At 37.2% G+C, this 20,965-nt stretch overlaps 1 protein-coding gene across 3 annotated transcripts in view; it reads right to left on the reverse strand.

Moving 5' to 3' along the window:
* LOC136843713 (uncharacterized) overlaps positions 1 to 20,965 on the reverse strand; it is a 383,396-nt gene that overhangs the window by 241,819 nt on the left and 120,612 nt on the right. For all 3 annotated transcript variants that reach the window (XM_067112307.1, XM_067112305.1, XM_067112306.1), the window contains one exon: positions 12,638 to 14,307. In XM_067112307.1, coding sequence (XP_066968408.1) covers positions 12,638 to 14,297 — 1,660 coding nt within the window. In that variant the 5' untranslated portion in view covers positions 14,298 to 14,307. The remainder of the gene's footprint in view (positions 1 to 12,637; positions 14,308 to 20,965) is intronic.

The following is a 20,965-nucleotide window of genomic DNA, read 5'->3' on the forward strand; positions in this document are numbered from 1 at the left end:
TTTGAGTGAAATCTACGCTCAGACTTTCATGTATGAATAACGACGGTAACTGTTTCTCGTAGGCGCAAACCTTTGTTAGGTGAAACGGTCTGTTGATTTCCAGCCGTTAATAACAAACGGGCCGTGGTGTGCAATTCCATCACTTTCGCTCAGGTTCCAAAGGAAAATTAGAAAGTCAAACGACTTGACTAATCAGGCCATGACAACGTTACTTTCTCACTCTTTTTGTGTTAGGGCGTCATCGGGACCCAGGACCCGGCGTATTTGACTGTTCAGCTTTGTTGCAAAAAGCTGTCAAGTCTCGATTCCGTGCCCTTGTCCACCCCTCTTCTTTGGACCGAAATGTGAACAGGCATAATTTTATAAATTCACATTAACCGAAGTTTGACAGTAACAATAATAAAGATAACACAACTAATCTCCCTGTGAAAACGGCCCATTAGCATGCGACATTAGCAGGACCTTTCGTGTGACATAAAGTACCACTCTCTCTCTCTCTCTCTCTCTCTCTCTCTCTCTCTCACACACACACACACACACACACACACACACACACACACACACAGACACACACACACACACAGACACACACTCTACCACCGCAAAACGACCTTTTCTTTTTTCTACGCGAAGGAAAAACTGATATTCGCAGGCGTTTCCACATGTGGACTGGCAGATGCTCACTCGACGGTTTCCCCCAGTATCGGATCGCTTACGCGGGGTCGAGGAGAAAAAAAGAGCACTGAGCCTGAAACTCGATAGTGATAGTCGCATGGCACTACTTTAGACCCTCCTCCCCTACCGAGAGAGAGAGAGAGAGAGAGAGAGAGAGAGAGAGAGAGAGAGACAGAGAGAGAGAGAGCTAAAGTCAAACAGGGGCATGTACTGTCCTTGGGATATTTTCTGAATGAACGTGAAGAACATGGTGATTCGTGTCTGTTTTGGCTCCTTCGTTTGAATTCAAAGGAGAGAGAGAGAGAGAGAGAGAGAGAGAGAGAGAGAGAGAGAGAGAGAGAGAGAGAGAGAGAGAGAGAGAAATCAAACTCAGTTTAAACTATCAAGTGCAGATGATTATATATATATATATATATATATATATATATATATATATATATAGATATATATATATATATATATATATATATATATATATATATATATATATATATATATATATATATATATATAATGCGTTTGGGTGTGTGCAAATTCCAGGGCGTAGGCCTGTATATTTAAACTGCTCAAAGGCAGCGATTTGTTGGCTACTCCGCGCATTCGATCATCTCCTCATAAAAGAAAATCCTCCAGAAATATCAGGCTAATGTACTAACTGTGTTTGCCATCCTGGTTTTCATCACCTAATTGTGTTATTCATCACTGTTATATTTATCTTCCTCAATACCATCTAAAATTATTACTATTTTTAACCAGAAGATGAACCTTTTTCATATGGAACAAGCCCACAGGGGCCATTGACTTGAAATTCAAGCTTCCAAAGAATTTGGTGCTCATTAGGAAGCAAGAGAAGGTAAAAGGAAATACAGAAAGAAGAGATCTCACTTATTGAAAAGAAAAAACAAATTAATTAGTAGATAAAGATGTATTTAAATCGAAGAATAGTATCAGGGTAGTAATGCATTGCGTCTTCAAGTGAACTTTCGAAGTTCCAAATGCACGACATCCGCAGGGAGACTATTCCACAGTCTAACGGTGTGAGGAATAAAGGACCTCTGGAACGGAGGAATTCTACAGCGAGGCACATTTCCTGCATATCGGTGCTGCTGTTCAGCGAATCTGGTTGCTCTCGGAAGGTAAAGGGGATCAGGGATCGATTGTGAAGGTGAAAAATCTCTGTTGAAATACGACTTATGAAAAAGTTACAAACAAGAGACCATCCGTCGATGTTCCAAGTCATAACTGCTAATATTAGGAATCAGAAACTTACCACAACAAACTATCAAGAAGAGAAAAATCTCTGGCAGAAACAGACATCCACACCGGAGAACAGTATTCTAGTAAAGGAAGGACAAATGACCTAAAACAGGTTGCATTGATTTTATTACTTGTATCTATCTATCTATCTATCTATCTATCTATCTATCTATCTATATATATATATATATATATATATATATATATATATATATATATATATATATATATATGAGGCCTTTCGTACAGTACCTAACTTTCGCTGACACTTTCACAAGATGTTTCTCAAAAGTTAGATGTGAGTCAAAAGTTACACCTAGAATGGTTAAAGCTTCAGACTCCTTCAGCAGAGTCCCATCCACCTGGTGTTATTGTTAATCTTATTTCTGATTTACTGCCATTTTATGAAAGCTAACGTTTTTGCTCAGACCTAAGTAAAACAAGAAAAAAAGTAGGAAAGAAAATATGGCTCTGTTAAACTAGGCAGTGAATTTTGTACATGGTAGTTATTAGGCTGTTGCTGGTCGCTGTTGCACGGATAGTCTTCTTGTCCCAGTGAGACTTTGCTATGAATTGGAAAGTTAATATTTACTGAAGCCATCTCCTCCATTTTATACGACTATATCTTTAACACAGACCTTCTTTTAAGAATTAACGACGTCCTTTAGAAGTTTCGTTAGAAGCCATCAATGCCTCTCGAGATATCTTGTGGCAGACGGGTGAATATATAACCCCCTTTCAACTATAAATCGCCTTAGCATATAAATATCCTTATTACTTTTTCCACAATGAGGGTTCTCAACCTCAGGCACCGAAAACTTACCGAGGTACATAAAAAGGTTACTGATAGGTACTTAAGTGGCTAAGTTTGCAGAGAGAGAGAGAGAGAGAGAGAGGGAGAGAGATAATGTAAGAGCACAGAAGAACGCCTTAACAAAAATGACAAAAGAGAAACGAGCAGATTTTCACAACAGTTGGCCTACCTCAAAACCATTTCTTTTTTTCACAATGGAGGGTATCTGGCGTGACCTCCCAACTCCATCGTATAATGGAACTAAAACAAACACACAAACAAACAAATGGAAAGCGATCCCTGGCGAGTGTGGGTGGTATAATGACGTGAAATGTACGCACTTCTCCCTATTAACTTGACAGACAAGAATCTGGGGAGACTTTTGTCACTTGGAGCTGAACAGAATCACTTGAAAGAGGAGGAAGAGATTTATTCCAATCCTATTAATCCTCCTCCTCTTTCTGTGCAACTCTTCTTCTCGTTCTCCTCCACCAACTTTTCCTCCTAATCCTACTTCTTCAAATCCTCATTCTCATTTACGCCCTACTCTAGCACCTCCTCCCACAGCCCTCCAGTTGTTCTCCTACTTCTGTAGTATTTATCTTGTCCTCCTCCTCCTCCTCCTCTTTCTCTTCCTTCTTCTAGAAGCAGACTCGAATCACGGGTCGTATCTGCTCACGACTTAAATTAATACTAAATCACTACCTTCTAATCAAGAGCACATGTTTTTCCTCTCTCACGGCTCCATAAATCAGACTCGCTCAGAATATTAGCGATAGGAGCCCACTGTCCTCCACTGCAGCTGGCAGCACCAGGTCCTTCCAATAACTGATTCACACCATTTCAGTCTAGTCGTCATGAATATTTCAATACTGAGCTGAAGCAGGAGGTAATTATGTGGAGGGCTGATATTCTACAGAGGCGAATTACGGAAAGCTCAAAGCTTCACTTACAATGTTCCTTCTGTCTTTTTCCTTCGAAGTTAATGGTAATGTCTTCCTTATCATTAGGTTTGAACAGCAGGCAACTGGTATCCCGAGCGACTGAGCTTCACCTACGGAATGGACATCTTTACGAAAAGACGTATTAAACGGCTCAAATAGAACTACCGGCCGTTCAATAGAACGTTACGTGACAGTTTAAAATAAACATCGTTAGTGTTTGCTCTTCAATAATTGCAGTGTCATGATATCCAGACAATAATTGCTGGGGGTAGAATATTTAGTCAATTTTGATTTCTATAATTTTATTACAAATGCATAAATCTTTCAAACCTAACGTGACAACTTTCATGTCCAGGTCACGGTACCTTCCTCTATGACTAGACGAAAATGCGGCAAAGTCACGCCATTCTAAGATTTTAAATCAATCAATCAAGTTACGAGGAATACTGGGATGGTCGCAACCAGGAAACATTTTATGTCGTTGAGACCGAGACCAATAAGGTTTAGAGAGAGAGAGAGAGAGAGAGAGAGAGAGAGAGAGCGAAACTGATCCCGAATGAATGTTCTTGTGAAGGACATCTTAAAAACAGACGAATAATTCAAGAAATATAGAGGAAGCCAGAGTGTTCCGCTTACTGAAATTTAATGGGATGAAAGTTTGATCAAAATCGGATGACCCTTAAGTTTGCAATCTTGTCTATTCTGCGAAAGTAATGAAAGAAGAAAAGCCTGTTTAATATGTGAATAATAAAATGTGTCGATTAGTTTCTGTTTGCTTTGTTAGCCTTGAAGTTGGTTAACTATAATTGATAAAAAAAATTGCAGGACGCAATTTGGTTCCTCTCCTCTGCCGTAAATAACTAGACATCAACCGTGCAATTATTAGAATTTTTCTGTTATATACACATGTGTTGGCATCTGTTAGTTTTTAAATTTTCATCCAGAATTGTAGGAACCTAGTTCACCGAAATATTTTAAAAATTGCTCTGCAGACTTCCATGGGATTATTATTATTATTATTATTATGCAGACATCTCACTAACCCAAAAAGCGTCAAACAAAGGAAATGATACAGGAATTGCAAGTAAAGATGAACACACTAAACGAAAATGCAAGTCAGAGGATGCAACTCGAGTATCGGTCTGCAGTGCGTTAGTCTTACTCCAGCTGGAAATGTAACGAACTTAACGACCGCCCCGTGAATTCTAATATGGAATTGGCAACTGTGGAGTAAATGCGTTATGCGGACTGCTGGCGGCGGCATCATTTTGGAACAGATTTTCCAGGGACATAATTTTGGCCCTCAAAATGAACGAGGCTATCTCTTTTCTATCATCTGATTAGGCATGGGTGAGTCGTTATGGAAGTGGCCTGGGAAAGTAATTATATTGGAATATTTCAACTCTCAGTGGACGGTTGATTATTCTCTCTCTCTTTCTCTCTCTCTCTCTCTCTCTCTCTCCTGTACGTTGTTTTCACAGTCTTCCAGCTTTTGATTCTCTGTCTCACATCTACTGTCCATTGCTATTTCAAGTGTTATCGACTGGTGCGCGTCCTTTTGGTATTTATAAGTATATGTAAAAGGCAGTGTTCAACCAGAAGAGATCTTCATGTTAAGGGGGTTATCAAAGGGAAGTGAAACGGCTTTCATTGTTCGGAACCATGGCCTTCGGGGAATGATCTTGGTCTCAGTAAGTGTACGGCATCGTGGTTTTTGAAATGCTTCATATGGTTTGTAGAGCCATGGTAGCGTTACTAACGTAGCTGGTTCAGTTCTCTGCTGAACAAGTAATCTTTTTTACAATACTAGTTGGTTTTCTTTCTGCTTAGGATGGCACTTCCCATAACCTGGTAATCTGGGATGTTATCAGATTAGTGGAAATGACAATTCAGTGGCAATAATTCCCAGGGTAGCAAAGAGATGGTCAGCTTTCCATTTGTTAGTTTTAATACCTGCAGTTTTCCGTAAAGGCTACTCTGTGCGCCATCTTTATTGCTTTCTTCCTTGTTAGTAAATGTTTGAATGCTGAACTACTCAAATTTTTCTACTGGCGAACTATTCTTTTATTCTGTTCACTTAACACGCGATTCTCTCGTTTTAAAACAGGATTCCTTGCTTTTCATCTACCTCACTTCTGAGGCCTAACTGTCAGTTGCTCTTGGAGCTGCTAGCATTATCAGAAAAGCTTAATAATGCAAATATAAAGGCAAACAGTAAGAGCAATACCAAAAATTTAATAAGGGAAATCGTGTTAAAATCTAAACCCATATTAGCATATCTCTTCCATGCCAACTCGCTTGATCCATATTATTATGATGCCAATTACGTTTATAGAGCATTAGCCTTATGCGCACCATGAGACATCCTAGAGAATTCTTGAAGAATCAGCGTTATTGTCCTCAGACAACGACTTGTTTGTGACGTTCACAGCAAACAGTCAAACACCTCTGATTTAACTTAACCAGCAAAATTTCTTATACAAAGAACAAACGACTAATTCATAATGATATTGTTCTAAGCGAACATGGTTACCAGAAAGACGGTTAGCTTATATTCATTTTGCAGGCAATGGAAGGCATGATAGAAAATAAACTTATTTCTAATCTGTTTGGCATCATTTTCCATATAAAAATCCATATCAGTGTTTCCAGCAACCGACTTCTTGACCTGGAATTTGCAAGATGGTCGCCAATGAGTACTAAGACGATTGATAAAAATTTGCAAATCTATTTCACATTTACCTAGAGAAAGAAAGAGACAGAGATTAAAGTAGAAGTAGGGATTCATTACATAAATGAGTTTCAAAAATTCAAAAAAATTATGTTCATTAAGAGACCGATGGATACTGGCAGATAGTTAAAAAAAACCTGGAGATAACATGACATATCATACATCACAACTACGGGGTGAAACGAAGAAGAGAATGCTGTAACGCCCATCAATTAAGCCACTTCTAACCCCATTACACGCCTCGCTAACGTATTTCATTATGCTGTCAAACTCTCCGTCATCCATGACTGACGTTCGGTTCCTCTAGTCTAGAGGCTAAAAGTGTGTGAATTCCTTCCTGGTTTTGTTTTGACCGGCTAGATAATGACATATTTGTTCCGTTGCTATTCAGCTGCATTTCTGCGTAATACGAACCCTTGCCCAAAGGCAGCCTGCAAATGTAGTATATTCAACTATTAAACAGTGACCTCTTAACTTTTCGCTTTCTTCAGATTTCTCGGATATGCCAGGATTCAACCGCTCAGCCGATATACCGGAAAGAGGAAACGTCAACCACTTGACCATGAAGGATATAAGTCTATTACCTTTGATACATCGATATATCTGTCGAGCTCAAATACATTTACTGGAGCTGTAATAGGTCCATCCTCACCATCATAACCAAATGTCTAATCGTTCATCACTTCTTAGGTGAAATGTGTAATTAGGATCTACTGGTCACGTTTAGGCATTAGAGGCCTGGTGTGCATTTCTGGAATCAGCCCAACCAGCCAAGACAAAGGGCGCTGCATACACATCTAAGAAACTTTCTTTTATCTTAAATGGTTTCCAAAGATATTTCCTTTGACGCTTAACACCGCTGGAAAGCTGATCCATCGATTTATAATCCCCTACTGCAAGTGGTAGCACGTTGCCTTGGAAAAAGTAGTGCCTCTCTCTCTCTCTCTCTCTCTCTCTCTCTCTCTCTCTCTCTCTCTCTGTCTCACGCACGCATGCACGCAAACTCATACACATAGACACACATGAAACAGACTGACAGATGACGCGTCATGGCAGCAGCGTAATGTGACACGCGTCAAACGTACTGTCGGATATTCGTGAACAAAGGCTGTGTTAATTGACCTCCTTCGGCTTCTTTTGAATTCTGTTCTGTTCTTTGTCGTGTGCATCAAAACAGCTTTATTCGAAAGCGATCAACTGTTATTGTTGCTGACTATGTTTGTTCGGAAGTAAAGTGAAATTTTCATTGCAGTGTTACTGTATTTTCTTTCGTGAGGAATTTTGTAGTCAGTTTTTCTTAGAGCCTGTGGTAAGGGCTCCCACTTGGTGTAATTCAAGCTTCCATCTTTTCCTGGTTGGCTTATAAAATGTACCTTTACAAACTTACCTATGGTAGGCGGTGAGCGTCAGCTTACGCCACTGAATGAATTGATTAGAACGATATAAACACCATTGCAGTGGATTTGGGTAATTGGATTAAGTTGTAGTGAATATTAAGCTGTTCGTCATTGACATTCTTATTTTCTCACCATCCCTCAACCTTTATTCATCTCGGCTTATTTTCTTAATCCGTCTAGAAACCGATTCTCGTAGAGCTTTCTACAAAACGCCTAACGAATGAGAATATATTCAACACTGAAATGAAAATTTCACTTTGCCTCCGGACAAATATAGTCATTTCGGCCCCAAAACGACAAGTATTTTGGCCACGACCTACTTCTAACGTAACCTTAAATTGACAAGACGTATTTTAACCAGACTAGCCTGTTGAGGGACTTCACTAAACGAATGAAGAGAATTCTCTTCCCCAACGGAAAGTTATCGCTCTCTTTGTCCTGAATCTTAGTAGATTCTCAGACAGAAACCGTTGATTGTGACTGTAAGAAAAGAGGGGGAAGGACCAAGGGGAAACTTCATGCATTTCCTCCCCTCCTGAAGTTTCAGGTCGTGGTAAATCTCTAGTTACCCCGCCAACATACTGTACTTACATCTCAGGGTTTGAGTTCATCTGAACATCAAATTTCCTGCTTCATACATTTTTTAGCAGTTGCTGCTCTTCTGATTCTCTTCATATTCACTTGTCAGCTGCTGTGCACAGAATATTATTATTCCATTTTTCACATGTTCCGTTGCGTTTGCAGGTGAGCCAACCATATTATATATATATATATATATATATATATATATATATATATACTGTATATATATATATACATACATATATATACATATACATATGTATATATAGACAGATATATACATAGATATGTATATATAGACATATATACGTATATATGTATACATATATATGCATATATAAATAAATAAATAAATATATATGTATATGTTTATATATATATATATATATATATATATATATTTATTTATATATGTATATATATATATATGTATACATATATATTAAATGGGTACGGAGGTATTTGCGACTTACGATCTTTTGCAGTGTTTAACAAATCTCACAAGTGGAAGATATGTGTCTTGAGTGTTAGTTAATTCAACGCTTATCGTACATTCACCTTTTGGGGCTCAGCAGTTGACCATCGGTGACTTGAACATTAATGGTTCGGGAGCACCCTGACACAGTGACACCAGCGGAGGAGGTTAGCTTCAGCATAGATTGTTCAAGAAGCCTGAGGTCCGGTTTAGTTGGATTTCTGGGTGTGTTAAACGGAAACGTGAATCTGTTCGTGCTTTACGAAATCGCTAAGTGACAGATTGCTCACTCCTTTGTGAAAAACAGGATTTGAAGGACGTGTTTAGGACACTGGAATTCCCATTCGCTGGAGAGTGAGTAGAAACATAGAAAATGACTAACCTTTACAGACCTGATTATTTTAGTGATTATTCCTTTATCATTATTTAACATTATCTCCTGTGTTTCGGTGTGTTTGTAAACTGGGTGAACTTTGAGTTTTAATGGAGATGGTTCCTTTCTCCGTTAGAATGTTTCAATGGAACCATGACTAAATCGGGATGGTCCCGCATCTGCACAGACATGCAAGTTACCATAGTGGGAAGTAGTCATTTAAAAAGGAACTGTGACGGAAAGACATTGGAGGTGTTATAACAGACTTTTTAAATAATGTTGTTAGACCTTGAGGCTCTGTAGGAAGCGGGAGTTAATTCCCACACACAATGTTCCCTTGCAGTGGTTTAGTTTGTTCTTTTTGGATAAAGCTTAATTGGGATTAATTATCTATTATGAATAATTTCATATACTTGTCTCATTGTTAGTCTTGCTTAATAAACTCTATTTTTGTAGGATGGGTTTCTTTTCTTTTACATCCATATTTTAGTGGTTGGTTTGAGAAAGAGAGAGAGAGAAAGCGGGAGGACGCTCTCTCGAAGGTCGACGTTACCAGGTTGACCAACGCCTGCAAACTTCGGCAGGTATGTAAAAACAAGGTTGTATGTTCTTTTCAAATAATATTTATGTATATATATAAATATACACATATATATATATATATATATATATATATATATATATATATTTATATATATGCATATATATATATTATATGTGGGTGTATGACTGCAAGACTGTGTAAAAATGCCATTACGAATTAATGTTTCTCTGTATATAGGTAATAAAAACACATATATTTGAGTTCACGTTCGAACGGACGTGAATCTGATATGCATAATTTACTTATGTACATAATTAAATAAAAAAAAATATAACAAGGTTGTAGGCTTTATCATTTTCTCCTCCTTACTTTGTGATTTATGCCTTCTGAGAAATGGTCATAGGTTCCAGCAGGAATGTGGAAGGAATGATAAGAGGGTGGACGATGGCCACAGAGGAACTGAACAAGTGTTTTTGACAACGGCCGTGGAGGGGACTTGCTGCCTACGTGGCAGTGCTAAAGGAACCACTTTCAGTATTTTGCTTTTCAACTCTTTAGCTCCTTCTTACTCCAATTAATCATCATCGTCATGGCAACAGAAAGAATCCAAGGCAAAATAGAAAAGTCGACTCATTATAACAGAGCCATTGGCCCCGTTACTTTTGTTAGAAAAGATGTGAATCGTCCAGTTTCGCCTCGCCATTATACAGTATGAGCCACCGAAGACGGCAGTTAATGATCGAGTGTTATTTCCCTCCAAATCTGGACCTTTCTTGATTGCAGCTCAGGTCGCTGGATTCTCGACTGAGAATCGATTCATTATCTCTGCTTGATCACTTTGCCTCGACCACTCATTCGAGTCTTCGTAGGAGTAGTTACAATTCTTTATGGAGCTGAATAATGAATATATAGGGTTATCTAAAGCAATAAAATAAAATTGAATAAATAAATAATTCCCTTGATTTCTACAAGTCTTGGCTGCAGAATTACGATTTTTGGAAGGTTTTGAAATGTTTAACATGAGTCACATTGATACCCAAAAATCCAAAATGGACACAGAATGGAATGCACACATGTCATCATAGAGAGAACAGAGAGAGATGAAAATCAGTAAATAAAAAGAACTGAAAATAATCCATATATAAACATCATTTTATAGGGCAGAAACCCAGACCATTTATACACAGCACTCTGAAATAGTACTACAAATTCACTGAAGTGTCATCCACTGTGTTCATCGTCGAAGCAGACCCGCCAGTCATGATTTTCAAATTAGGTGCGCAAGCTAACCTTAGCCTACCTCAGGAACGTCTCCGAGTACTGAAGATCATATCATCTGTACATTGAAGTTTTCATGTCCTTATTATGGAAAGGACTTTATCCTCTTGTAAATTATTGGAAATCATTATCTGTTGATGATTACGATATTGTATTGTGATCGATGCGTCGATCGATGTCTTCAAATAGAGCTCGTGAAGCAATTTGCCATTGAAACTACCAGTGAAACCTTTTCCTGTTAAATAATGCGCTAATAATAGATACACACACTCTTTCATAAATGTATGTATATATGCAGGCTATACATATATATGCATATATATATATATATATATATATATATATATATATATATATATATATATATATATATATATATATATATATATATATATATATATATATATATATATATATATATATATATATATATATATATATATATAATGGAATCCCTATGTTGGAAAGTTCTAAACTATCAGGTGCTTTTATATATATATATATATATATATATATATATATATATATATATATATATATATATATATATATATATATATATATAGAAGTACAAAAATGGTAAAAAGAGGAAGATAATGTAGCAACTTTCGTTAGAAAAACTTAATTTGTACTTCATACTAAACGGAATTTTGCAAACTTTACTGGAAAAGATGTATGTACTATTTGTACACCGGCTCTCTTTCCATTTCGGAAAAATTCTGCTTCCCTGGCTATCTAGCCTCTTCCGAGGAAAAACTCTTCAAAATATATAAATTTACGAATGAAATATATTGTTAAGTTTTCTCAACTTGTGAAACATTTTCCGTTCTACCGACAGGATTCGCATCCGCACCTTCCTTTTATGTTTGCTCGTACATTGACAAGACAGCATGACCTCTTTTTGGCTTTTGAGACAGATAACATACACCGGAGTGCTTTTACATGGGTAGGAGTATATGATCAGTCTCACCTCGGAAGCTTTTCATCCTTCTCAAGTTTCTGAATGTCATAGAATCCCTCTCATGAATCAGACCGCCATGTGTTTTCTTTGGTAATTTGTCAATCATTTTTGTCATGAGCATTTGAAATAAATACAGCGGTTCACCAAGGAAATGATTACTAAGGAAGCAATTACCAATGGTTCATTTCAGAGGAAGAAAATTATCTTCTCTTTAGAAAAAGCAAAGACTACTTTCACTAACGTCTGCAAGTACAAAGAGAAATAATAAGTCGTTGGGTCATTCCTAATCAATTTTAGTGTTTAATCCTTTCATGAAAAGTTGTTCCTTTCATATGAAATATCTAATCAAAATGACTATACCCTCCTCGGTCATCCTCGACAGTCAGGGCATCTCTTTGACATGTATTGTCGGTGGCAAAGCGAGCATTAGCATGAATACCTTCCCGTAATGAAGAGTGACAGGAAAACTCTACTTTAATTCAGTGAAATTTTCAAGAGAATATAAGAGTTAGCATCGTTATGACAACCAAGAAACACCCTTGCAGCCAAGGAGGACTAGATGAGCAATATAAAAGTTGAGATGCTTACCTGGAATCTCAGACTACCATTTAATGCGGCCGCACCTACCTGCATTTTGGCTGAGACGACTTATGACGAGGTTAGAGTTCCCTGGGATAGGCTGAGAATCCAAAGGAGGAATAGTCTGGTCCAAGCCAGGGAGTAATGATTCATCTCTAAGCCCACTGCTGTCTCGCTTGTGTTTGTAGCCAGGTGTTGGGGACGACCTGTTGATTGTCATACTTGGAATGCTTTGATCACACGAGGATCGTAAATCTCGCTGAGGTTGCTGTCGTATTTCAGTCTCTCCTGTTGTGAAAATCGGTTTTGTGCGCTGAGAGGAAAGTGTTGGATAGTCACCCAAGTCAGTTTGTCCTCCAGAGGCAGCAAAGCTTTTTGGGTTGCAGTTTTGATTTTCAAATGGTCTTGCAGATGTTGATTGTGAGGAAAATACAGTGACTGGGCACAGATCATCCAGGGCCGGCCCCGACAGATCTGGCAAACTCTGAGCACTTGGTCGACGTTCCAGTGACCCTGGAGCAGGTATTAAAGACGTATTATCTTGATTTTTATCAGATTCATTCTTGATTTCTGGCACAGTAAGACTAGCCAAAGGGCGTAGAAAAGATAACCCACTTGCCTGAGGCTCTAAATAATTGCCACTTCTTACAGCCTCAAGGAAAACGCCAGCATCTAAACTTGGACTTTTGCTACGAAAGTGCTTTGCCTTGTGTACAGTTAGTGAGTTTCCTGATTGCAGAATGTCCAGATTACGAGAGAAACTAGGAATTGGAACGGCAGGAGTCTCAGTACCCTGAGAGGTTCTGTTTCTGTGAGTATCAGTACTTGTGGTTTTTGGTGCAAAAGCGCTGCTGCCATAAGTGTTGCTCTGTGTTCCTATGCAATCAATGCTGGGGCTCTTTGTTCTATATGACTGTTGGAATGTCAAATCTAGGTTACCTTGATTTAAAAAGCATTCAAGACTAGGACTCTTTGAACGAATTTGGCTCTTAAAAGATGCTAGAGAATTCCCACTGGGACCCTGCGAGCCATCTCTGTGATTTCTTGACCTTCTGGGGACTAAATGGGGTTTCTGATAGAAGCTTGAATCAGTTGCTGCCCTGGTAACAGGTACTGTCTGATGGGGAAATGCTAAGTTCAAGTCTGAAAATGAAGATGGGGTTTTCATAGAGGAATCAAGGCATTCATTAACTTCTTGATGGCGCGTTGGAATGTCCAGTGGACAACTGATGTATGCTGCATTAGACTGTGATCTTCCACGACGACAGTCTTGTTCAGTCTCCTCATAACCTTCATTTTGCCCTGTTTGGGACCATAAGAGAGAGGTTTCTGATGCATACTTTTGAAGACTTGATTCAGGGTTGAGGCTGAACCTGTGCAGGTTGTCGACTGCTTCATGATACTGGGGAGGAGGATGTAACTTCTTAAAATTAGATAAATCATCCGTGAATCCTGATGTTATCTGGACGTTGCTTGTGTTATTAACTGGTAGATTGTTTGCTCCAGCACTCAGAGCAGATCCAAAACCAAATTTACAAGTGGTCACCCTACTATGAAAATTACTATGTGGTCTATTAGGACGAGCAGATGGAGCGAAAAGTTTACTTTGCGGGTATAATCCATCTGGAATGGCTTGGTTCTTAGCTGCTGAGCCGTCTTGTGGCGAATCAGTTACACGCAACCGGCTGAAGTCTTGAACTGGTTCCATTTTGGATGACCTGAAAAAAAATGAAAATGCGTATTATACTACTGCAAAATATGGGAATGCATCTGTGCACAATATAACATAAGTGCTTGGAAATAACTTAGAGAAACATAGAAGACTGACACTGGTTAACTCCACCATTTGCAAAGTAATATTATCACATTTTATTGAAGATTTGAAAACTTTTTAATGACCTTTCACTATTTAGATGTGTATCTTTTTTTCTAATTCAGCAGTACGTTGTTTTGATATTAAACGGAAGTACTTTACACTGAGGTTTCTTGAATACAAGCCCAGTCATACGATCATGATTTCGAGGTGGTGATCATCTTTCAAAATATTTGTTTACTTAAAGAGTTACAATTTATTACTCAACGACAATAACAGTATAAAATCTCATTCTCATATCACTATTTTGCTTTGAATTAAAATTGTGACCCAGCGTCCAGAACGCGCTGAAGTTGAACTCATAATTCCCAATGAAGCATCTGTTTATAAAGTATTGGTTGTTTTGATCCGTTATCGCGAGCTTCTTTCTTCATGTTAGCCATCTCAGTTTCTTTTATCACGACCCTTATTGTTTCGAATATTTCTGTTTGTGAAACTTTATATTTTGAGCTCATATTTGACAGACTGGAATCAAAATCTCCAGTTACTTCGTCTCTTAAAAACTTCTGCTCCGAGAGATGACGTTCTCTTTCTCTTTCATCGACACAATATGGGTCCTTATCATATAGTATTACAAGAATCAATGTATATCAGGTCAACAATAGTATTCAGTGGTGAATTATTGTAGATTTTAAAAAATCAACAATAATTCACCACTAAATATTATTGTGGACCTGATATACAGCATATCCCGTTCTCTATCTAGAGGAGAAAGACCTACAAGAATTAATATTATATAATAAAAAACTGATCCTCCACTCAGGGAGATCAATTAACACCTGCCAGTCCCTTGAATTAACAGTTTTTTATATTCATATCAGTAATCGTTGCATAACTCGTCCAAAGGATTTCTCCTACCCATTAGGCTACGGACTATCTTTGGATTTCTCTCCAAATGTTTTTCCGTATTTGGTTCCAAAGGTGAATCATTTTTCCCGGATTTGTACCAAAAATTAGATTTTCCTCTAATTTTTGGATCCCAAACCGGTAACTTTATTTTTAAGAAAGGGCACGTTTACCTCTTTTTCTGGTGGTGCTTTTCTGTTTTCCCTCCTCTTTTTTCAAAAGTGCGTTTGTTCTTTTCAGCAAAGCCAGAAGCCTTTTTAATTGTATCATTTTTCTTGTTTCGTTCCCTCAGGTCCAGGCTAATGTAACCCATTTTGTTGCTGATCCCTTCAGCACCTTTAGAGGTAATTAGAATCTCGAAGAAAAGCGCCAAGAAAACCTAACAAACAGAATGCACTGGCAAAGTGACAGGTGGCCGCGTCACTCATTTCATGACCGACGAGAACAGGCAGAAGCAAGCCTCTAGGAAGGAAGCCGGGATATGAAGCTTTTCTAGACTTTTTCAGGTGTGACTCGATTGCATCGGTTCTCAAAGAAGAGAGAAAATTAGGCCAAGATACAGTTGAAGACGTTAGACAGCTAAGCAAGAAGAGACCATATGTAACAGATAAAACGCTAAAGGCACAGAGCAGTTCAGGCGGGAGATGAAAGGATGCTGCAGCGAAACTTGTGCAATACCCACAGTGGGCCACACAAGACACACTGTAAAAATACCCGTTGGCTCGGAGGCACTTACTTATTGGAAAATGAAGCCTTTTAAAAGGTTGATAAAGTAAACTGAATTTAGAAGCAAAGCCTAACTTACGGTAAATGAGGATTAAACAACAAGTGCCAGTTATCTTGGGAAATTAGAAAGTTGCGCTTTATTTATGAAATCAACCTCATTTTCACTGAGTGTTAAAGGAACGCTTGCAATTTACAGTACCTTTCGTGGAAAGCTGACAATTAATAGACTTTCTCTAAAAAGAGTTAAAAGAACGCTTATCATGTTCATATATAAAATAGCAGATATTTTTGGTCAGTCTGGATATCTTCAAGTAATACATTTCACAGAGGATAGAAACTAATATATTTCATAAACTTCACCAGAGGCTCTCAAGAGAGTTTTTGCAAAGTGCCTCATGAGTTCTCAGATCTTGACTCAAATAAACTGATTATAAAATAGTGGTAAATTTGCATTCATTCATTATAAATATGTAATAGTTTTAATCATTGAATCATATAGTTTAAATTTTCTTAAATTCATTCTACAGTTATTCATCAGTTCCATAATCAATATAAAATATTATATGAAAAGGGGGTGAACTAGACGGCGCTTCAGAAGAGAGCCTTTGGAAGCCTCTCTGTGAACACAGATAAGGAGGCCTTGTGATGAAGTATAATGGGATAATGGATTTAGAGCTGATGCTTTATGCAACACTCTTCATCTCGTTCAAAGCCGTTGAGATCAAAGGCCAGTGAATCTGCTGAAATAGTTAAAAAAATACAATTTATTCCATTCCTTTGGCTTATCGTACTGCTAAAGCCTGCTTCTTGAATCTTGAGCCATCTAAAAATGTGTGAAAGTTAATACAAAGTTTCTTTTTTTTTTAATTTGGGAGATCGATATCTTTAATATATGAGCACAATTGAGAAGATCAATTTTAGTAAAATCATTTAATTTGCGCACGTCTACCTGCCTAAATGGGTAGGATTGTCTATAAGAGTGATTTACCAGATGGGAATTTGGGGGGGACAAGCGAGGATAAAAAGGGAGAGCTGGCGAAGGCCCAGCATTATCCCCAGCAAAAGCTAAGATAACAGTTTCGGATAGTATCATAGGAAGTACATCGACTCCTGTCAATGAACGGCCGACGAGCAGCAATGTTATCACTCAAGGTTAGACGGAAACAAATTTAAAACAGAAAAGGGATATTGTATCATTAGGATTCCATAACGAGATGCTGTCAGCTCAGCGCGACAGTCACTAAAGTAAAAGTGAGTAACAGCTTCAATTTGCTCTCATAAATTGCGAATGTGCTCGGTAACCTTTTCTTTACAGACGACAACTGCTCTCTTGACTGAGCGAGTGAAAAGGCAGTGCTAAATCCGTAGGCAGACGAGACACTTGTTTGCAGAAGCTGTGGACAAAGGCATTCTTATCGACGCTATCTCTTAATCAGGTCTGTTGTGCTTCTCATGTGATGTGATGTTATCCTCCTTAGAAATCGTAAGAATAAAAAAATAGTTATCAGTGATAACACTGAACAGACTAGAGCTTAAGGCTTATCTTTATTTATATATGTACACACATGCACACGCACACACATATACTGTATATATGTATATGTATATATGTGTGTATATATACATATATATACTTTATATATGTATGTATGTATATATATTTATATATATTTATATATATTTATTTGTTTATATATGTAACAGACATAGAGAAAGAAAGTTAAGTATATCTTAGTTTAACCAGACCACTGAGCTGATTAAAAGCTCTCCTAGAGCTGGCCCGAAGGATTAGATTTATTTTTACGTGGCTAAGAACCAACTGGTTACCTAGCAACGGGACCTACAGCTTATTGTGGAATCCGAACCACATTATGACGAGAAATGAATTTCTATCACCAGAAATAAATTCCTCTAATTCTTCATTGGCTGCTCGGAGAGTCGAACGCTGGGCCAACAGCGTGCCAGCAGAAAGCTCTACCCACCCCCTAATGAAGAACTGACAGACGTAGAAAACTTTATTATATATGCATGTGTGTAACCATGGCGTGGCTCTGGAATTATAATGGGTGTTTTGTCGCTGGAGCGGCAAACGGCTAAATCATCGTTTTTCACAAGTCCATTATTGGAGGCCTTGTCCCCACCGGAAAACATATTATGGGCAGCCAGTCGGGCGCCAATATGTCGGGACTCATTATGTGTTATAAGTGACTAATCGAACGATAGATAAAGAGTCCGTCAACATACGAAAAGTAGTGAAACGAACGCCTGAATAAAAATGGACAGAAGTTAAGTTGTTGGTTGGTTTCCTATAAATACTGAATTTGTATTGCAATGGTTCTCTGTGTATTAAAACATCTAAGAAACGGAGGCAATTGTCTTTTTCTAATTCTAAAGTAAATTTAATGGATGATACCTGGTTATTCAAATTAGAGAGTAAATCATTTACATCAATACCAGCAGTCAAAACAGCTAAGATATCGTCAACATACCTATACCACTTTAAAGGAGTATAAATGATATTAGGTAAATATCGTTTTTCAAAGAATTCCATATACAAGTTTGAGAGGAGTGGGGATAAAGGGTTGCCCAGTGCCATACCAAATATTTGTTGGTAAAATTCACCATTGAATATAAAGTTACAATCACAACTGCGCAACCTAGTGAGTGAAATAATATGACTTACAGGTAGAGGTAATTCATGATAGGTTAGTTCACTACTAAGATACTCCAAAATAGAATCTATAGGGAATTTGGTAAAAAGAGAACAAACTTCAAAACTAACTAATCAATCAGTGGGGCAAAAAGCTATTTTGTTTAATTTATCTGCCTAATCTAGAGAATTATATAAGTGAGAATCGGAGATAGTTCCAAGTAACGGGGAAAAGAGCTTGGTAATATATTTCGAAAGTTTATACGATATTGAGCCAACAGTGCTGATAATAGGCCGCATAGGGTTATTTTCTTTGTGCGTTTTTACCAATCCGTACAAGTAAGGTAATGAGGGAAATTTTACTGACGACTGACCTATTAGTTCTTTTTTATCTGTAAGGATTTTTTTCACTGTGCTACTGAAATTTTTTATGACTTGATCAAGGGGAGTTTTTGTTAGTTTTTTGTAAATCGTTTCATCATCCAGTAGGGCTTGCATACGTGATATGTAGTCAGCTTGATCTAAAATTACAATACTATTCGACTTATCAGTTTTATTTATATAGTCATCAGGTTCCAAGTTTTCGTGACTCAGTTATATACACAAACATACATACACACACACATATACTGTATATATATATATATATATATATATATATATATATATATATATATATATATATACTGTATATATAATATATTATATATATATATATATATACAGTATATACATATACATATATATATATATATATATATATATATATATATATATTAACTTTATCACATACACAATTGTTCTGTGCATTAGTAGAATTACTAAGAGGACCTCATTCAAACTGGATGGTATCTAATGGAGTATTTATTCAGAAAAAGTTACAAGCTTTCTTGGACAAACAGTCCACATTATCAAGTATCCGTACAATGAGCAGACGCGTAGTCCAGCTGTATTTATATCTGTGTGCTGGGTACTTTTAATCCTATAATCGCCTAGCTCCTCCTGTGTGACCCCCACCCCCTCATGATCTTGGTCTTTCTCTGCTCCCTTCTTCTTCCAGGTGTCCGTTTTCCGTGCGTTCTCTTGCGTTTTTCCTTCGTTTCCTTGCTACTGTGGAGTATACGATTTCTCTAGATATGCTGTCTTTAAAGCCGTTTCCGTTGTTCCCTGCCGTTGTGTTGTTGGCGCAAGTTATGAAGGCGTTCTCTACAACCAGTCTAGAATGCCTTCATATATATATATATATATATATATATATATATATATATATATATATATATATATATATATATATATAATATATATATATATATATATATATATATATATATATATATATATATATATATATATATATATATATATATATTAGAGAGTCTTCTTTAATGAATTCAAGACAGAATTATTAATCACAGGAAAGAAAAGCATTTTCATTGATAGCACACATGCTTTACATGACATAACAATTCAAAGGAGATGTAGCAAAATTTTTCTGAGTCCTTCAGAGTTTTCCCAGGCATTGCCAGGTTGTGCAGCTAGTATATATACATACATACATACATCCATATATATATATATATATATATATATATATATATATATATATATATATATATTATATATATATATAAGTATATATACATACATACATAAATATATATATATATATATATATATATATATATATATATATATATATATATATATATATATATATATATATCAGGGTTCTCAACCCTAGTACAGCGTACCCCCAGGGGTGCGTGAGAGTAATTTTTGCTTACATGACAAGTTTCTCAAAATATTTCGGTTTTGAATAACTGCAAACCTGTTTGTAGAAAGTGGCCTACATGTGCTTTGCCAATTACTCAACTGTAAAAGATTGATTCTTTCGATAGTTTGTCATTGACCATATTGTGATTAAGAATGGCAAGTTCTTATTCAGCTTTAGCAAAGAAGTGTGTACGGAACCTCCTGATGTTTCCCTCTACATACGGCTGTGAGCAGGGATTCTCAGCACTGTGCTTGATTAACAACAAGTTACGTTCACGTCTCGCAGTCAAAGGCCACATAAGAGTGGCTCTCTCAAAAGACTGTGCCAAGGATTGACTTGTTGGTAGCAAAGAAACAGGCATAACCCTCTCACTGAATTAGTATATACTTGTATTTTAATGCAGTCAGACACACTAACTTCCCTATGAGTGAGTAACTAGTTACTAATAACTAGTTGTGAGGCTTAACAATCAGCATTAGTTTGCAGTCATTGGAACACAATGCCTTC

This window comes from Macrobrachium rosenbergii, chromosome 12 (genome assembly GCF_040412425.1).
Source record: "Macrobrachium rosenbergii isolate ZJJX-2024 chromosome 12, ASM4041242v1, whole genome shotgun sequence".
Lineage (NCBI taxonomy): Eukaryota > Metazoa > Arthropoda > Malacostraca > Decapoda > Palaemonidae > Macrobrachium > Macrobrachium rosenbergii.